Source organism: Engystomops pustulosus, chromosome 6 (assembly GCF_040894005.1).
Source record: "Engystomops pustulosus chromosome 6, aEngPut4.maternal, whole genome shotgun sequence".
Lineage (NCBI taxonomy): Eukaryota > Metazoa > Chordata > Amphibia > Anura > Leptodactylidae > Engystomops > Engystomops pustulosus.
Window position 1 is genome coordinate 183,077,558 of NC_092416.1, and position 18,911 is coordinate 183,096,468.

At 45.8% G+C, this 18,911-nt stretch overlaps 2 protein-coding genes across 2 annotated transcripts in view; both read left to right on the forward strand.

Moving 5' to 3' along the window:
* Window positions 1-2,176, forward strand: part of LOC140065404 (uncharacterized) — a 106,033-nt gene extending 103,857 nt beyond the window's left edge. The window contains exon 3 of the mRNA XM_072113022.1: window positions 80-2,176. Coding sequence (XP_071969123.1) covers window positions 91-1,659 — 1,569 coding nt within the window. The 5' untranslated portion in view covers window positions 80-90 and the 3' untranslated portion in view covers window positions 1,660-2,176. The remainder of the gene's footprint in view (window positions 1-79) is intronic.
* An 8,698-nt stretch (window positions 2,177-10,874) lies between these two features.
* Window positions 10,875-18,911, forward strand: part of LOC140065437 (uncharacterized) — a 52,923-nt gene continuing 44,886 nt past the window's right edge. Inside the window, exons 1-2 of the mRNA XM_072113059.1 lie at window positions 10,875-11,088; window positions 13,555-13,645. Coding sequence (XP_071969160.1) covers window positions 10,975-11,088; window positions 13,555-13,645 — 205 coding nt within the window. The 5' untranslated portion in view covers window positions 10,875-10,974. The remainder of the gene's footprint in view (window positions 11,089-13,554; window positions 13,646-18,911) is intronic.

Below are 18,911 nucleotides of genomic sequence, written 5' to 3' on the forward strand. Positions count from 1 at the left end.
GGTTATCAATATCTTTAGCCCAAAAAAACTCTATATGCTTATAAAATTTAAAAAAATTATTATCATTTTTTTTTATCAGATGACTGGACCATGAGCTCAGAGGGAAATCTAATGTTTTTAGATATTAAAGAAGAAGATTGGGGGATAACACACAATATAAACGAAGAGGGTAACTATGTCCCAGATCCATCCTCCAGCCTTCACCTTCCATCTCCCGATTCATCCCAGACTAGAAAGCGAAATAAAAGTCACAGTAGGAAAACTCGAGCAGCTAATACAAAGGAGAAGTCATTTTCATGCTCAGAATGTGGGAAAAGCTTCAAACATCAATACGAACTTAATCGACATTTGCGAATTCACGCAGAGGTGAAGCCATTTTCCTGTTCAGATTGCGGGAAACATTTTACCTACAAGACAAACCTTATTACACATCAGAGACTCCACACAGGGGAGAAGCCATTTTCCTGTTCAGAATGTGGGAAGTGTTTTAGGATTAAAGGAACCCTTGTTACGCATCTGAGGACCCACACGGGGGAGAAGCCATTTTTCTGCTCCGAATGTGGGAAAAATTTTAGAGATAAATCAAATCTTATCATGCATCAGAGAAGCCACACAGGGGCAAAGCCACTTTCATGTTCTGAATGTGGGAAATGTTTCAACCGCAAATCACAACTTCTTAAACATAAGAATTCACATATGGTGAAGCCATTTTCTTCTCCAGAATGTGAGATACCTTACAGAATTAAATCAAATCTTACGAAACACACGAGACGTCACAAAGATGAGAATCGTTTTTCATGTTCAGAATGTGGGAAATGTTTTAACCGCAAATCAGATCTGGATCGACATCTGAGAATTCACACAGGATTGAGACCATTTTCATGTTTAGAATGCGGGAAGTGTTTTAGGGTCAAGGGAGCCCTGGTTACACATCAGAGAATCCACACAGGGGAGAAGCCATTTTCCTGTTCAGACTGCGGGAAATGTTTTAGGGTCAAGGGAACCCTTGTTATACATCAGAGAAGTCACACAGGGGAGAAGCCATTTTCCTGTTCAGAATGTGGGAAATGTTTTAGGGTTAAAGGAACCCTTGTTACGCATATGAGAATCCACACAGGGGAGAAGCCATTTTCCTGCTCCGATTGTGGGAAACAGTTTAGAGATAAATCAAATCTTATCATACATGAGAGAAGCCACACAGGGGCAAAGCCACTTTCATGTCCTGAATGTGGGAAGTGTTTTAGGGTTAGGGGAACCCTTGTTACACATATGAGAACCCACACAGGGGAGAAGCCATTTTCCTGCTCCGAATGTGGGAAATATTTTAGAGGTAAATCAAATCTTATCATGCATGAGAGAAGCCACACAGGGGCAAAACCACTTTCATGTTCTGAATGCGGGAAATGTTTCAACCGCAAATCCCAACTTCTTACACATATGAATTTACATGTGGTTAAGCCATTTTCTTGTCAAGAATGTCAGAAACGATTTGGAATTAAAAAAAATCTTGTAAGACATATGAGACGTCACAGAAGGGAGAAGCTATTTTCATGCACAGAATGTGAGAAATCTTTTCACTTGAAAACAGAACTGGCCACACATCAGAGGTCACACCGGGGCAAAGCCAGTTCCACTAACAGAATGGTGGAAACACAATAGTATTTACCAAATCTCAAGAGAAATCAGCAAATTCATACAGGAAAGAAGCCATTTGCATGCGCAGAATGGGTTGAAAGGGTTTAACTTTTAGAGACCTGGCACTATCACTCTCTATCTATGGGAGAATATTCTGACCCTATCCCACAAGTCTCCTGTACCGACCAGGAGACTGATTATACATTTTGACTCCCAAGTGACAATCGCACTCCGGTCCTCTTCCACCACCCAGGATGCCCCAGTACAAATACAGGAACTTGCTGACTTGCCACCTGCTTAATGCAGCGCATGCACGTATTTCAGTGAGGAGGAGATTTGCTAATCCCCCATCTTAGGACTTAAGGTTGAGAAGGGTTAGTGAAGTGGTCCACCAAGATCCAGCTGTCGTCAACCATTTACACCTGAATATAGGGATCTCTTACGCACCCGTGGTCCGGATTATACTGCTGACCACGTCTTATTCCACATTCTGCATCTCAGAACTTGATACAAATTGTTAATAAAGGTTTATTTATCAACATTTTTTGCCGATCTTCATTATTCTGATGTTACAGGACGGGTGACTTTTATAACCTATAGAATATCAGATTGGTGATTGCCCAACGCTCAGCACCCACTTGTGCTAAGCAGCTGATTAAGCAGACAGCTTTATCGTTGAGGTGGTAACTGCTGCATGAGGCCTGGCTTATGGCGCCCCCCTCATGAATACACCGAACCGCTGTAAGACAGTGCAGTGCTATTAGAAGCAGTTTAACACTGCTAATGCTAGGGTATCCCTAGGAGCTGCCTACTTTAGTGCCCATCGCGGTTCCCATCTATGAAAGAACATATTACATTTTTGAGCACTTTTACAGAGAATGCTTCTTTTAATAAATTATCAATCTCCAGTTCTAGTAATTGCTAGCTGTGCCTGGAATAGTCATGGTAAAGAAAACTGGGACATGGACTGAAATGGTTGTGGAACCTATAGTAGAGGAGGGGTGCCACCGAAGCATGTGATGGCTAACCAGGAGCCAGGTGATTCAGCTAGATGTCTCATGCAATGGAGAATAATAAGCATGTCAGCCAACCTGAAATGATGGTGGGAGGAGATTACCCATTTCAACTATAGATGGCCGAATCGATTCTAATGAATCGGAATTCGGTTCGAATTTCAGGAAAAATTTGATTAGTCACGAATCTGAAGTTTACGGAGATTCGTGGGAACAAAGTTTTTTTTTTATTTCCTCCTTTATTACCAAAATGGGCATGAGTACAACGTGTTACATGGGCCAGAGAACTCTGGGAAGGAGAAAGGAACACCCTCAATCACATGTGTAGACCTGTAAGCCTATCAGTGACCGGCAGGCTTATGTGATGTCACAGCCCTATAAAAACAGGCAGCCATTTCTAATCTCGGCACTTCACACTGCATGTGCTGCCTGTAGCATCCAGCTGCTTCTACTGTACTGTGCTGTAGTGGTTTTTGCTCCAAGGGTGTCCGTTTTGGGGGATCTGTATACCCCAATTAGCAGTTCTTTTTTGTTGCTGAAGTGAATAGGAAGAAATCGGTGTAAAATCCACATACTTTCTGTAGTGATTTCTGCTCCAATGCCAGGGTGTCCTTTTTGGGGATCTGTTTCCCCCTAATAGCAGAATTCTGTGTAAAATCCACATATTATCTGTAGTAATTTCTGCTCCTTTTCGAGGGTTGTAAGTTCTTGTGCTTCTGTATACCACAAATTTAAATTTTTTTTGTTAGATAAAATATATCCGTGTCAAATCAATATAGTTAATTAACCAATATGTCAGACAGGGAGGTGGAGCAGGCAGAGGGCGCAGCACAGTAAGGGGATATCGCGGCAGGGGTAGCTCTGTGGGCCAGAACTGCCGTTGTCATCTAGCGACAGTGTGTTGATAAACAACCTAAAGGTTGTTGATTGGTTGACTAGGTCATCCAATTCCTCAAATATAAAATCTGACAACCCCAGGCAAGAGTGTGTCAGATACAACCCTTAGTTGGAATGGCCCAGGAGCAGGTCAGCGGCCCTCATCTGTCCTCAACCAGCCTCTGTCCTGTTCATTTCCCTCAGCCAGAGAGCTACTAGGTGGTCTGGGCTCGACGCCAATATATAGCGAGGATGAATTATTTGAGGACAGTCAGCAGCTGCTTGGCAGTGAAGAGGTAGGGCAGACACCCGCTGTAGGCGGGAAAGTAGAGATGTGGAGCGTGGCACAGGAAGTTATGTTGCAGTTGCAAGTAGTCTGGCTGTGCATACTGAGACCATTGAGGAGGATAGCAGTGACAGGGAAACACAAATCGAGGGTGTTAGCTTGCGCGTCAGGCAGCAAGTCGCTACTGTGGCCTTGAGTCAGCAGGGTGGCAGCAGTGTAAGGACGGGAGCCAAACAGCCGCGGGGTACAAACTCCCCTTCGGAGGTCCAAGGAAGCAGTGGTACAGGGGCAGTAAAATCGCCACCACGGCGGTGTGGCAGTTTTTTGTTAAGACACCAGGGAAGCTGAGCGTGTGTATATGTAGAATCTGCGGGCAGAAAGTGATGAGTGGCCAGGGAGCTAACGTTGGCACCACAGCATGAGTGAACACAAGCAGCGTCACCATCCAATGTCCTGGGAGAAACATGGAACAGATGTGGAGGCCCATCCTGCCACCGCAGCAGCAGCACCTAGTGGCAAACATGTAATTTCAGCCAGTCAAGGCTCCAGCACCTCTGCCAAAGGGAGCTGTTTGTCTTTGACATCATCTCCCGGTCCAGATGCTCCTGCTCCTCACTACGCATGGCGCCAGCAGTCGTTGAAAGAGGCGACTACTAAGAGACAACTGTATGCGTCCAGGCATCATAAGGTGCAGAAGCTGTCCTTGCTCTTGTCCAAGTTGTTGGTATTGCAGTCCCTTCCTTTCCAAGTCATGGGCTCTGCACCCTTCAGAGAACTAATGTCTTGTACCGAACCGAGGTGGAGAGTTCCACGCCACAGTACCAGCCCTTCACAAATATGCGCCAATGTCTGCCGCCTCCTCCTCCTCCACCACCTCAGTCTCCACAAGTGTAAATGCTGCTCCATCATACCACATGTGCAGGGCACAGCGGTGTCACGCAGTTCTACACCTGGTTTGCCTGGGCGAACGAAGTCACACGGGAGGAACTGCTTCTCATCCTGCAACAAGAAATCAATATGTGGCTTTCTCCACGACAACTGAAAATCGGAACCATGGTGACAGACAATGGGAGGAACATGGTGTCCGTGCTGCACCGAGGAGGGATGGGCCATGTGCCCTGCATGGCGCACGTATTCAATCTGGTTGTCCACAGGTTCCTCAAGTCTTCCACCCATCTGCAAGACACTCAAAAAATAGCCAGGAAACTGTGCATGCAATTCAGCTATTCTTACAAAGCCAAGCACACCTTCCTCGAGTTGCAGCAGCAGAACGGCCTCCCCAAACATGTTTTCACCTGTTCCAGTCTCCATATGTTAGACCGTCTGCATGAACAGAGAAAAGCCATTAATGATTTTTTTGATGATGCAAGCTGACCGTAGTACTCCCCTGTGTAGCTTTGATGTCAGCCACTGGCAGCTCATGCGTGACACCTGCCATTTGCGCAGGCCCTTTGAAGAGGCCACGTTATTTGTCAGGACTACGGGATCAATAACGTCATTCCACTGTTTCATGTCCTGAAATACTGCAAAACCTTATGGTCAGGTCACTGGAGAAGAGTCGACTACATCTCATGGCTATATGAGTCCGGTGGGGGCTGAACTGGAGGAGGAGGAGGACATTGGAGCACAAGCAGAGTATGGTGAAATCAGTGGTTTTTCCACTCAGGTGACAAGAGAGGAGGAGCTGGAGCATCCGGAGGAGGTAGAAGATGAGGCAGATGACCCTGAAGCACCGTGGCAGTATACAGTGGAGATGGAGGCCGGGAGTCCCTCAGAGTCACTTGCGCAGATGGCCCGCAGCATGCTGCTTTGCCTAACTAGTGACAGACGAATAGTCAACGTCCAGGATAGGGATGAGTATTGGCTCCCCACCCTCTTGGACCCTCGCTGCCGGTCAAAAATGGGTGACTTTTTTCCAGCTGCCGAGAGGGAGGAACAACTGGGGTTCTATAGAGAAATAAACGAAAATAACGGCTCAGCCAGGCTCCAGGCAGTGCATTTAACGTCCTTTATTTATGCATGAAAGTGCAACATCCACTGTGTGGGGAAACAGCAACAGCTGACGCATTTTGGGCGGGTTAACCGTCCTTAGTCATAGCTATGACTAAGGACGGTTAACCCGCGCGAAACGCGTCAGCTGTTGCTGTTTCCCCACACAGTGGATGTTGCACTTTCATGCATAAATAAAGGACGTTAAATGCACTGCCTGGAGCCTGGCTGAGCCGTTATTTTCGTTTATTTGGATTCCTAACCCTGGCAGAGGGGAGGCCCGTGCCTCGCTCGGCGTGTCCTGAACGGGAGGTGAGCTGGTCTTCTTGCTTATACTTCTTTAGAGAAATACTGTGCACACAGTTGGCCACTGCCTATGTGCGCCATTGTCCATGCTCTGTCAGGTCTGATCAGGGGATTCCTCAAAGTCATTGCTCAACCACTACTGCCACGGCTGCTGTGGGGAGATGGGGAGTAGGAGCAGTAGCAGCTCCATCAGCAGCAGCTTAAGTATGGATTCCTTAATGAGCAGCTTCTTTCACCTGCCTAGTGAGGAAGGGATCCGCCACCAGCAGCAGCGGGACATGGAGCAGACCCTGCACCAGCAGGTGGTAGCCTACTTGGACAGCACTTTAACACCCCAGGTAGAGGATCCCATGGACTACTGGGCAGGCAAACTTGATGCATGGCCGCAACTTGCGGAGTTTGCAGTAGAGAAGCTGGCCTCCCTGGCCAGTAGTGTGGCATCAGAGCTATTGCTCAGTGCGGCGGGGGCCATCGTTACCCCAAGGAGGACCTTCTTGTCCACCCATAATGTGGAGAGACTGACCTTTTGACTGGGTTCTAACTACCTGCCTCAGCCACTATTCTGATGCTGCCACTCGCCTGATGCCACACATCTGCTGCCAGTTGCTCCATCTGCATTCCACCATCTTTACCAGGGACTGAATTGTCACCCACCTCCAGACTCTATCATTGTGCCACTGTGTGGCTTACCATGTTGCCACCACCTCCACAAGCTGTCATTGTGCCACTCTGTGGGCTCCTGATGCTGCTGCTGACACCACCTCCATACTCTATCATTGTGCCACTCTGTGGCTTACCATGTTGCTGCTACCTCCACACTCCCATGTTGCTGCAAGTTCCAGAATTTGTCATTGTGCCACTCTCTGACCTCACGCTGCTGCTGGTGCCACCTTTGCAGTTCTTTTTTGGCAAAGACATGATATTTTCAGTGAACTGTAATGTATGAAGCAGGTGGCGTCTCTCATCTTCAAATTCAAGTGGAAAATTTCAACTTCAAATTAATTTCAAACTTTGTCATTGTGCTACAATGTGGCCTACCATGTTGCTGCCAGCTAAAGAATTTGCAAACATGCCACTCTCTCACCTCATGATGCTGCTGCCACCTCCACACTCCTACCTACCAGGTTGCTGCCACACCCACACTCTGTCATTGTGCCTCTTTCTGACCTTCTGCTGCCACCTCCACACTCTGTCATTGTGCCACTCTGTGGCCTAGCATGTTGCCCCCACCTCCACACTGTCATTGTGCCACTTTCTGACCTTCTGCTGCTGCTGCTGCCACCTCCACACTCTGTTATTGTGCCTCTCTGTGGCCTTCCAGGTTGCTGCCACCTCCAGACTATGTCATTGTGCTACTCTGTGGCCTACCATGTTGCCGCCACCTCCACTCTGTCATTGTGCCACTTTCTGACCTTCTGCTGCCACCTCCACACTCTGTCATTGTGCCACTCTGTGGCCTAGCATGTTGCCCCCACCTCCACACTGTCATTGTGCCACTTTCTGACCTTCTGCTGCTGCTGCCACCTCCACACTCTGTTATTGTGCCTCTCTGTGGCCTTCCAGGTTGCTGCCACCTCCAGACTATGTCATTGTGCTACTCTGTGGCCTACCATGTTGCCGCCACCTCCACTCTGTCATTGTGCCACTTTCTGACCTCCTGCTGCTGCTGCTGCCACCTCCACACTCTGTTATTGTGCCTCTCTGTGGCCTTCCAGGTTGCTGCCACCTCCAGACTATGTCATTGTGCTACTCTGTGGCCTACCATGTTGCCGCCACCTCCACTCTGTCATTGTGCCACTTTCTGACCTCCTGCTGCTGCTGCCACCTCCACACTCTGCCATTGTGCTACTCTGTGGCCTATCATGTTGCCGCCACCTCCACACTCTGTCATTGTGCCTAGCACAGCTCCTGCCAAGGGCTATCAAGCATAGGATCAAGTACAAAATTAAAATGACCGCTAACCTTTGAATGCCTTGCATACCGACACCTACCTCCATTGGGGCACGTTACAGTTTATCATACAGGTGAATCAACTTACAGCCAAGTATGAGAGGCTTATGATTTCACCATAGAGCAGTGGAGCTCAGTCTAGACCTACACTGAACTCACCCTTAATTATATTGTTATTTTAATGGACACCATCATGTAGCATAGAGCCTGTAACATCCCCCTACAATGGCCATTAATGAATGGCTGCCTCACATTCGGATCTGATGTACATAATGGCACTCATATAAAGGAGGCGGCCATGGGTTGTTTGGTACCCCCTATCGATGTAGTCGGGGTGGCCATTCCAAATGACCCTCTGCACTAACTGTCAATGTCTGACTGTCTGACACCACAATTTAGAGGCTAGAGAAAGCCCCGGACGGCGCGAAATGAAAAAAAAAACCCTGCTGTCTCTCTGTTCTGCCCGGTCTGTTACAGATTTTTACCCTTGGATGAAATAAAATGGATGGCTTCTAATCTGTGAGTGCAGCACTTTTTTTCTATGTTGTTTGGAGCTGAGCACCACGGTGTTTCCGTCCGTGACCTCGGTCAGCGTTAAGATTGCCCTGTCAAAAAGTGAACAGGAGTTCGCTTCATTCTATTGGACTGAGAACTCAACGTGTAACGCTACATGTGCAGCTTCTTGATCATATCTGTCCTATTCTGTATATGTCTATGCTCTGTGCATCACATGACAGTCCTCCAACAGCATAGCCTGACTCCTCCCTGATCACATGACTATGACATCATCACAGGTCCTGTATCCTGCAGGATCTGCCATACCGGTAGTGCACGGCTCTGCCGGTGGTTTACTGTTGGTTTAGGGATTTGTGTATCACTCTGCTCGGAGCAGCCACGCTGTTCACTTTCGTTGGGAACGCCATTTTCAGGGATTGCGCAGCTTTGACTGGTATTTATCAAGTGTCTGCACTGGGATTGTGTCGCAGCTGCGCTGCTTTCATGTGACATAAGTCATCGGACGCTCTCACTGATTCGGACTGAGTGCGAGATTTAACTTTCAAATTGTGTCAGAAGACAATGCACTTACATGCACCAGGAAGAAGAAGGTGAACTCCGGGGACCTGAGCGGGGAAGCGACACATGCAGGATATCGGGCGCACGATCTTAGTGAAATGCAGCAGATGTGCAATATCGTCGGACAATGCACTTTGTGTGAACTTCGTTGGACAGGTAAGTAAATGAGCCCCACAGTGTGCAATGTAGGGAGTATACGGTAATATATATATATATATATATATATATATATATATATATATATATATATGGTATTGCAGTATATATATAATATACCCGGGACACGGCTACGTTAGATGCTACAATCAGGCGCAGATCTTCTCCCATCGCATTGTCATTGTATCTGGAGGACGTTACACTGGAAAATTGGATTGTGAGCGGGAACATACTTATAATCCAAATTACTTGTATATCAAAGCAAGTTTTCGCATAGGAAATCATTGAAACACATACAATTGGTTGCACACTTCAAAATATTTAGTCATGTGACTTGTAGTAGAACTTCAAGCTCCTTTATTTCTTCTACTTCTTCATTGTGTTATACAGTTTTGTAGAGGGTGGGGGGGCACATAATTCTCATATTGAGAAATTTTACTTGTAAACCAATTTACAGTTCTTGTAAGATGTAAGTTTGTCTTGCAAAACACTTGCAGGCCAAGTCCGAGTTTCCACTGTATTTGCCTCCATTAGGGTCTCCGAGGTCCGAGACAGCTGATTCTCCTTCTGAATGTCCACGAAGCCCGTTATGGGGTCTTAAAGGTTTATTGTTGGACAGCGCACAGAGAAGACACATAACACTCATATGAGAGCGCTGTACACTGTGCTCCGTACTGAGTCTCTGCTCCATTCCTGGGAATGAGCTGCGCGCGGCCAAGTAACGTGACTGACGGGCACAAGAGCCGCTCACTAGATCATCACCACTGCTTCTATCTGCTGATCATCAGGGGGATTTTGGTGCTTCTCTGTTACATAATATATGACAGAATTATTACTATACTGTATTTTTTTAAATACATTATGGTGACATACAATTTTCAGCAACTCTGTGGCCTATAGATTTAGTGACGTGACCTCATTCCATACAAATTAAAGAATATAACATCCATTCTACATAAGATTATCATGTCTCATGACCGTTTTTTACTTTATAGGATCATCTGCTGATCGTTAACTTACTAATTGACTATCAAGGATGGAGAGAGACACGAGGGTGGAGAGAATGTTCCAGCTCACCCTAGAGATTCTCTTCTATATTACTGGAGAGGTGAGAGATTGTGATGAGGTCACATGACATCATTATCTATGGGAATAACAGATGATAGGACTGGAGAGGTGAGAGATTCTGGAAATGTATGGAGGGAGATTTATCAATGTGTCTCTCCATAACCAGGATTACACAGTAGTGAAGAAGACCTCTAGTGGGCGCTGTCAGGCCCCTGTGTATGAAGGACGGGGGAGAACCCTGAGCCCAATCCCGGCTCCTCCACCTCACCCCCTGATACATGATGACATCAATGAGCAGAAGATCCTAGAAGTCACCCACAAGATGATGGAGCTGCTGACTGGAGAGGTGACACTGCTGGGAATGCTGGGACATTATACAGTAACGCTATGAAGGGATCTGGGTGATGACGGGATCATTGTGTGTGTCAGGTTCCTATAAGGTGTCAGGATGTGGCTGTCTATTTCTCCATGGAGGAGTGGGAGTATTTAGAAGGACACAAAGATGTGTACAAGGACGTCATGATGGAGGACCACCAGCCCCTCACATCAGCAGGTAATAGACAGGACTAAATCCACACGTCCTTTCATTATCTGTATGGAAAGAAGGAATTCAGTCTCTGGATGTTTCCTACAGGTAGATCCAGTAAGAGAACATCACCGGAGAGATGTCCCAGTCCTCTTCTTCTACCACAGGATTGTTCAGAAGAGGATCACAATGTCCCACAGTATGATCAGGTAGATGGAGATAAGACTTCATGACCTCGTGACTATGGCTTCTGGTGAAAGCAGGTGCCAGGTTGTGTACTGTTAGACCCCAATTGGACAGACAAAGTTGAGGGACTGGCCAATTAAACGGCAGACTTTGAGTTGACTTCCATGGGATCATCTTCACCAGGCTCATCATTAGTTAGAAATGCAGAGCCCTCCACCTCACCCCACCTTAAAGTAGCAAAGCTAGTCATGGAGTAGTCAGTCTTGCTGTACAATGACTCTCCTAGCTGTGATTCTGAGGCACATCCATCTGCCCCAGTAGCAGATATAGAGTTCCAAGTTATTGGAGGATGCGGGTGGTGAACTGTCAGAAGAGACCTATGCTGACGATTACAAAAACACAACTGCCAATGCCTGTGGCTTACTGTAAAGTGCAGAAGGAGAAGGAGGGCAGCGGTGAGGACTCGGTGGTAGAAGAAGTGAGGGATGATAATGAGATCATAGACCCGACATGGGTAAAAAGCACTAATAATTCAGAGGCGGTGCCAGGAAGGCGACAGAATAAGCGATCCAGGTCCGTGTTTGGGAAAAATCACCAAGCTGTTAGATTCACTGCTGAAGCATCTTACTGCCCCATAACAACCACAGGCATGTCTTCTGCAGGTTTCCTACTGTGATTGGCTGGGCTGAACACGTTACTCTGCAGTATAAGAGCAGGGTCACATGTCCAGAAGCCATTACACATAAGAGACAGCTAGGGAGAGGCTGCTGCTTGTCATAGTCAGTCAGATAGGAAGGAAGTTGAGAAAAAACAGCAATTGTCCTTTTCAGGGCACCGAGGTATACATAGGCTTTTGTTATTAGGGTTAGGTGGAAATCAGAAATAATTGGCTTTATTAGGACACTCTGAAAAATGGCATTAGGCTACTCATAGGCTGCTATCGTCCCGGGATATTTATAATGCATATAGAGCATCATACTGCAATACTTCCAAAGGTCAGACAGGAATATTAGCATATACTGAAGGACAAGGACATGGCTGTGATTCTGGTGTTTGTGGTGATCAAACTTGTGCTGCAGGAAAGGGCATGTTCCATCTCTACCTGCAGCTGTGGTCTCCTTGTACTAAGGATGGGTCCTCCCCATTAAATTTCTAGCTGGGAAAAATGAACATCCTGACATTCATTAAAGACTGACTGTAAAGGTTTTTTGTTTTCCACAAATCAATAGCTCTTGGCATGTAAAACAACTTTGCTTATTATCTTTATTACCTATATGCAGCAGTTTCCTTGCTATCCCCCTCAAATTATCTCAGAGCTGCAATGGCTGCCTCCTCTCCATGTGCTTATAAGCCCTGGAGTCCGTCAGAGAAACAAAGTGTAAAAAAGCTATGGTTTTATGGGAGGGGAGGAACTGCTGCCCCCTGCTCACAGGGGAGAAGGCTATATGACAGTCAATGTAGCAGTGCTGGAAGTGTCCAGGACAGTGTATGCAGATGTCTCCTGCACAGATTAGTGAGGTACAAAATCTACCTGTTCCCTATCAGTCCCTGCACCCCAGTCTGTGATTCTACAGAAGTTTCTCTGTCTGTCTCTGCTCTTCTAGGTGCTCCCCCCCCCCCCCCACCTTGTCATCGGCAGTATCAGCTCTGTCCAGATAAGCTATTAACCCTTAGTGCTCACACAGCACAGGCTATATACTGCATGTAACTGGGTTACTTATGATTTATTTCACTTGTTACATGTTCCCTGCTCCTCCATGTGATGGAAGCTGCCAGCCAAGTCACCATATACATCCGGTATGTGCACTGTGCAGTGTTCAGTGGATTTACTTGTTGGAAAATAAATGGATTTAATGCTAAATTACTTTGGGCAAGCTAACTGGCCTCAGCATGAGGGCATAGACTGACAGATATTAGTCTCCGCCCACTTCCCCTCTGGAGAGAGAGATTTTTGTCAAACACTTTCAGAACAGAAAATGCCAGAACTGTGGAAAGAAAAGGACGAGCAGCACAAAGTAGGCATCAAAGGGGGAATCACATACAATAATTTGGTAAAATCACTATAGCATTTCAGTTATGCTTTAAGATAGAAAGTAAAGATCCCACGCAACTTGGTTTTGCCAGTTTCTGAATAAATTCCGTGTTACCGTTACTTCAACATGATAAGTTTCCGATTCTGCATTCCCAAAACTTCAACTTCAATAACCTGGGTCTGAACACACAGCACGGAAATAGTGTAGTAATTGTGTGAGGATTAGTGTGCACTTCATTGTGTAGATGGAGAATGTACACACGTTAGATATACAAATCATAAATTGCTAGAGAGAGAAAAGAGACCTTACAGTCCTGGCATTAAGGAGCCTGACAGTGATGGAGAATTACTTAACCAAAACAAATCTGATAGAATCTGACGCAATCTGAATCTCAAGGGCTTCGCTCATCTTTAGCTGCGAGTCCTTCACTGCGTTTTTGATAAGCCTGTTTCTCAGTTTGTGTATCAGGGTGAAGATGTGAAGAATATTACTGCCCCAGAGACATATGTGAGGGGCGATGAGCGATGTAAGGAGGAGATTCCTACAGGTAACTGCCCAGGTGAGTAGTATTACTATCTGGATTTAATAATTATTAATTATCTATTAATTATATACATTATATATAGCTTTTTAATTTCAGATTTAGATTTTCCTTCCATTTAATGATTATGGGGCTGCCATCTTGTATAAACAACTGTACTATACTTATGCCCAATGCTTATCATTATGTCATCATTATTAATTGATGGGGGTCCTACATCCAGTACCCCCACAGTTCAGATAAACAGAGAATAGAACAGGAAGTAGACAGCGCTGCGCTTGGTGTTGTGGTTGAGCTGAGGAACTTCAGCTTCGCTTCCATCAATAATGATAAACTGATCTGCAGTAACCTGTTCTGACCTCTACACAGAGAATGGCACTTCCTGTTTCCTGTTCAGTTCTCTGTCTACCATTGGCTGATCTGTGAGGGAGCTGGAAGTTGGATCCCAATTTATCTGATATTAAGCATCTGTTCTCTGGACAGGTTATCAATATCTTTAGCCCAAAAAAACTCTGTATGCTTATAAAAATAATAAATTTAATTTTAATATTATCAGATGACTGGACCATGAGCTCAGAGGGAAATCTAATGTTTTTAGATATTAAAGAAGAAGAGCAAACACACAATATAAACGAGGAGCCTAACAATATCCCAGATCCATCCTCCAGCCTTCACCGTCTATCTCCCGATTCATGCCAGACTAGAAAGCAAAATAAAAGTCACAGTAGGAAAACTCGAGCTGCTAATACAAAGGAGAAGTCATTTTCATGCTCAGAATGTGGGAAAATTTTTAAACAGCGATACAAACTTAATCGACATTTGCAAAATCACGCAGAGGAGAAGCCATTTTCCTGTTCAGATTGTGGGAAAAGCTTCAAACATCAATACGAACTTAACCGACATTTGCAAATTCACGCAGAGGAGAAACCATTTTCCTGTTCAGATTGTGGAAAACATTTTACCTACAAGACAAACCTTGTTACGCATCAGAGAATTCACACAGGGGAGAAGCCATTTTCCTGTTCAGAATGTGGGAAGCGTTTTAGGGTTAAAGGCACTCTTGCTAGACATCTTAGAACCCACACGGGGGAGAAGCCATTTTTCTGCTCCGAATGTGGGAAATATTTTAGAGACCAATCAAATCTTATCATGCATGAGAGAAGCCACACGGGGGAAAAGCCACTTTCATGTTCGGAATGTGGGAAATGTTTCAACCACAAATCACAACTTCTTACACATAAGAATTCACACATGGTGAAGCCATTTTCTTCTCCAGAATGTGAGATACCTTACAGAATTACATCAAATCTCACAACAAACACGAGACGTCACAAAGATGAGAAGCTTTTTTCATGTTCAGAATGTGAGAAATGTTTTATCCACAAATCAGATCTGGATCGACATCTGAGCATTCACACAGGATTGAGGCCATTTTCCTGTTTAGAATGCGGGAAGTGTTTTAGGGTCAAGGGAAACCTTTCTACACATGAGAGAATCCACACAGGGGAGAAGCCATTTCCCTGTTCAGAATGTGGGAAGTGTTTTAGGGTCAAGGGAAGTCTTGTTATACATCAGAGAATCCACACAGGGGAGAAGCCATTTTCTTGCTCTGAATGTGGACAACATTTTAGAGATAAATCGAATCTTATCATGCATGAGAGAAGCCACACAGGGGTAAAGCCACATTCATGTTCGGAATGTGGGAAATGTTTCAACCTCAAATCACAACTTCTTACTCATAAGAATTTACATCTGGTGAAGCCATTTTCTTGTCAAGAATGTCAGAAATGTTTTGGAATTGAAAGAAATCTTATAAGACATATGAGACGTCACAAAAGGGAGAAGCTATTTACATGCACAGAATGTGAGAAATCTTTTCACTCGAAAACAGAACTGGCCAAACATCAGAGGACACACCGGGGCAAAGCCAGTTCTACTAACAGAATGGTGGAAACACAGTAATATGAAAGAAGCCATTTGCATGTGAAGAATGGGTTGAAAGGGTTTAACTTTTAGAGACCTGGCACTATCACTCTCTATCTATGAGAAGATTCTGACCCTATCCCACAAGTCTCCTGTACCGACCAGGAGACTGATTATACATTTTGACTCCCAAGTGACAATCGCACTCCGGTCCTCTTCCACCATCCAGGATGCCCCAGTACAAATACAGGAACTTGCTGACTTGCCACATGCTTAATGCAGCGCATGCACGTATTTCAGTGAGGAGAAGATTTGCTAATCCCACATCTTTGGACTTATGGTTGAGAAGGGTTAGTGAAATGGTCCACCAAGATCCAGCTGTCGTCAACCATTTACACCTGAATATAGGGATCTCTTACGCACCCATGGTCCGGATTATACTGCTGACCACGTCTTATTCCACATTCTGCATCTCAGAACTTGATACAAATTGTTAATAAAGGTTTATTTATCAACATTTTTTGCCGATCTTTATTATTCCTATGTTACAGGACGGGTGACTTTTATGACCTATAGAAGGTTCTGAGAAAGCTATTAGTTTAACACTTCTAATACTGGGATAAATTATCAATCTCTAGTTCTGGTCATTGCGAGCTGTGCCTGGAATAGTCATGATAAAGAAAACTGGGGCATGGTCTGAAATGGTCGTGGGACCTATAGTAGAGGAGGGGTGCCACCGAAACATGTGATGGCTAACCAGGAGCCAGGTGATTCGGCTAGATGTCCCATGCAATGGAGAGTCATCTCCGCACGTCAGCCAACCTAGTGATGGAGGGAGGAGGTTACCCATTTCAACTGGAACTGGCGTCTACACAGCTCCTTCCCAAGGACTAATCTAGTCAAGGATCAAGTACAAAATTAAAACGACTGCTAATTTTTGAACACCTTGCACACCTACCTCCATTGGGGCACGTTACAGTTTATCATACAGGTGAATCAACTTACAGTCAAGTATGAGAGGCTTAAGATTACACAATAGGTCACTGGAGCTCAGTCTAGACCTACACCGACACTGACCCTCAATTATATAATGTTATTTTAATGGACACCATCATGTAGCATAGAGCCTGTAACATCCCCCTACAATGGCCAGTAATGGCTACCTCGCGTTCGAATCTGGTGTGCCCTTTGGCGCTCGTATTAAGCAGGCGGCCAAGGGTTGTTTGGTACCCCCTATCGATGTAGTCGGGGAGGCCATTCCAAATGACCCTCTGCACTAACTGTCAATGTCTGACTTCATAACAGAAATCAACTCAGCCTGATCAGCTGAACACTGATCATTGGCGCCAACATGCAGGATGAGGACAGTTGGGCCCAATGGAAAGTTTGCTAAATGCAACCACCTTTGGTTTAGGACTTGCAGCCATCTAGGATTAGCAAGGTAACAGATTAAGGGATGACCTAGCACTGAAAATAATCTTCAAAAACACCTTCCTATGCCTTAATAACGGACTCTGGACAGGGGAATGTGTGGAGGCGGCTAATACCAGATAAAGTTGATGTTGGAGGTGTTAGATGCCTAACAAACTAAACAACATGGCTATATGGATAGAAAACCATTAACGGTAGAGTAACAGGGTCACCCCTAGCCGCAGGAGAATAGGGAACTCACACAGACAATGGATACCAGGAGGGCATCCCAAGGCCTATAACCAGGGAGGGGGAATACGAGTAAAGACCAGAGGGTCCTGCATTATAAAGTGAGTTAGCCATGAGTCAAACTCACAGGGGGATTAAAAAAATGGGAAGGACATACTGTACTGGAGCTGAATATCTTTCAGACATAGCTTGACTCCTAGGAATGAGGCCCATGTCTTTTGCATAGAATCCAAGGATATGGAGACATTTGTATTCCGATACTGATCGGTATTAAGGCTCTTGCATCAAGCTGCTTGTATCCCAGTCCTAATCCAAGATGGCATCAGCTGAGATAGTGTGCCAGGAGTCTGTGGGCCCTCTCACCAGGAATCTGTGGGACCACTCGTAAGCGTAGGACTGTCACAGAGCTGCATCAGGGAGGATTTTCCTAAGCCAAGTTTCCAATTACGGGATCATGGCCATCAGCTCGTTCTTGAAGCCCCAGTATCTGGAGATTGTTACAGCACAGATGAGGGTCTTGGTCGTCTGCTCTTTGTGCATGTTGGTTGGACTGCACGAATGCCTTAGGACGCTCCGCTGCCGATGATTCTGCTGACTTCTGCCCCATAGTGCGTAGCCCTGAACCCAGGTAATTGAGCAGGATTAGTGGTGTAACCTCGTGCTGCCTACAGGCCACGGCCCTCCTTGCCAACGTTAAGGGACACATTTATCATATGCCACTTCCCCCCAGCACTCGCCGGATCATTCTAGAGACTCCGGCCTCCTGGTAAGTCTTGGTGGCCAGGATTTGGCATATAATTGCACCATAGCCTGCACCAAAACTGACGCATGCTATAGGCAGTGCACTGATCCCTTTCCTGTCTCACTGGCATATTAGGGAGAGAAGTCACAATTCCTTGCATTGGGCCAAGTATTGAAAACCAACCAGCGCTGTGTGTATAGCGTCCTCCCACACCTGCAGGGGACACGTCAGTTATTCTACCTACCTGGAGTGACATCCTTGGTCGGCACTGCCGCTCCTGGTCATTCAGCAGGAGCCTTGGTGGTGGCTCGGGTGGTGCGGCCTCATCTCAGCCGCTGCGCTCTGCTCCCATTGTGGGTGTCCCACCGCTAGCAGGGACCAGACTTGTGCAGGGTCATACAGCACACCAGCGCCATGCCTTGGCCCTAATATTACGACCAGGGACAGAGGAGCTATAATAACATGCGTGACAACTAACCAGGATACTTACCTCCGATGTTAGCTACATGTCATATAGTAACACCACTGCTATCTGCCTACTCACACGATGGGACTTATTTAGTAAGGGTCACGCTGCTCACTTTTGTTGGACTGTTCGTCTTTTTTGGGGATTGCACATGTATTTAACATGTGTCTGCGCTGGGATTGTGTCTCACGCCATCGTTTTTTTTTTGGCGCAGTGGTGGCGGGTTTCATGTGACACAAATCGGCACATCGGGGCAGATTAATCAAGCCGTCTTAAAGTATGTTACATACTTAAAGAATGTTCTTAGTTGCACGTGGCAACCAATCACAGCACAGCTTTGCCATGGACAACCAAGACAGCTTGGTAAATCTTCCCTATTGTCCCTAACTATTTCCCACATAGTCCCTAGGCTGGACTAGCTCCACCATCTTGTTGCGTTTTAATAGCTTTTTTTAAATGTATGACAACAGCTGAGGAGAGGT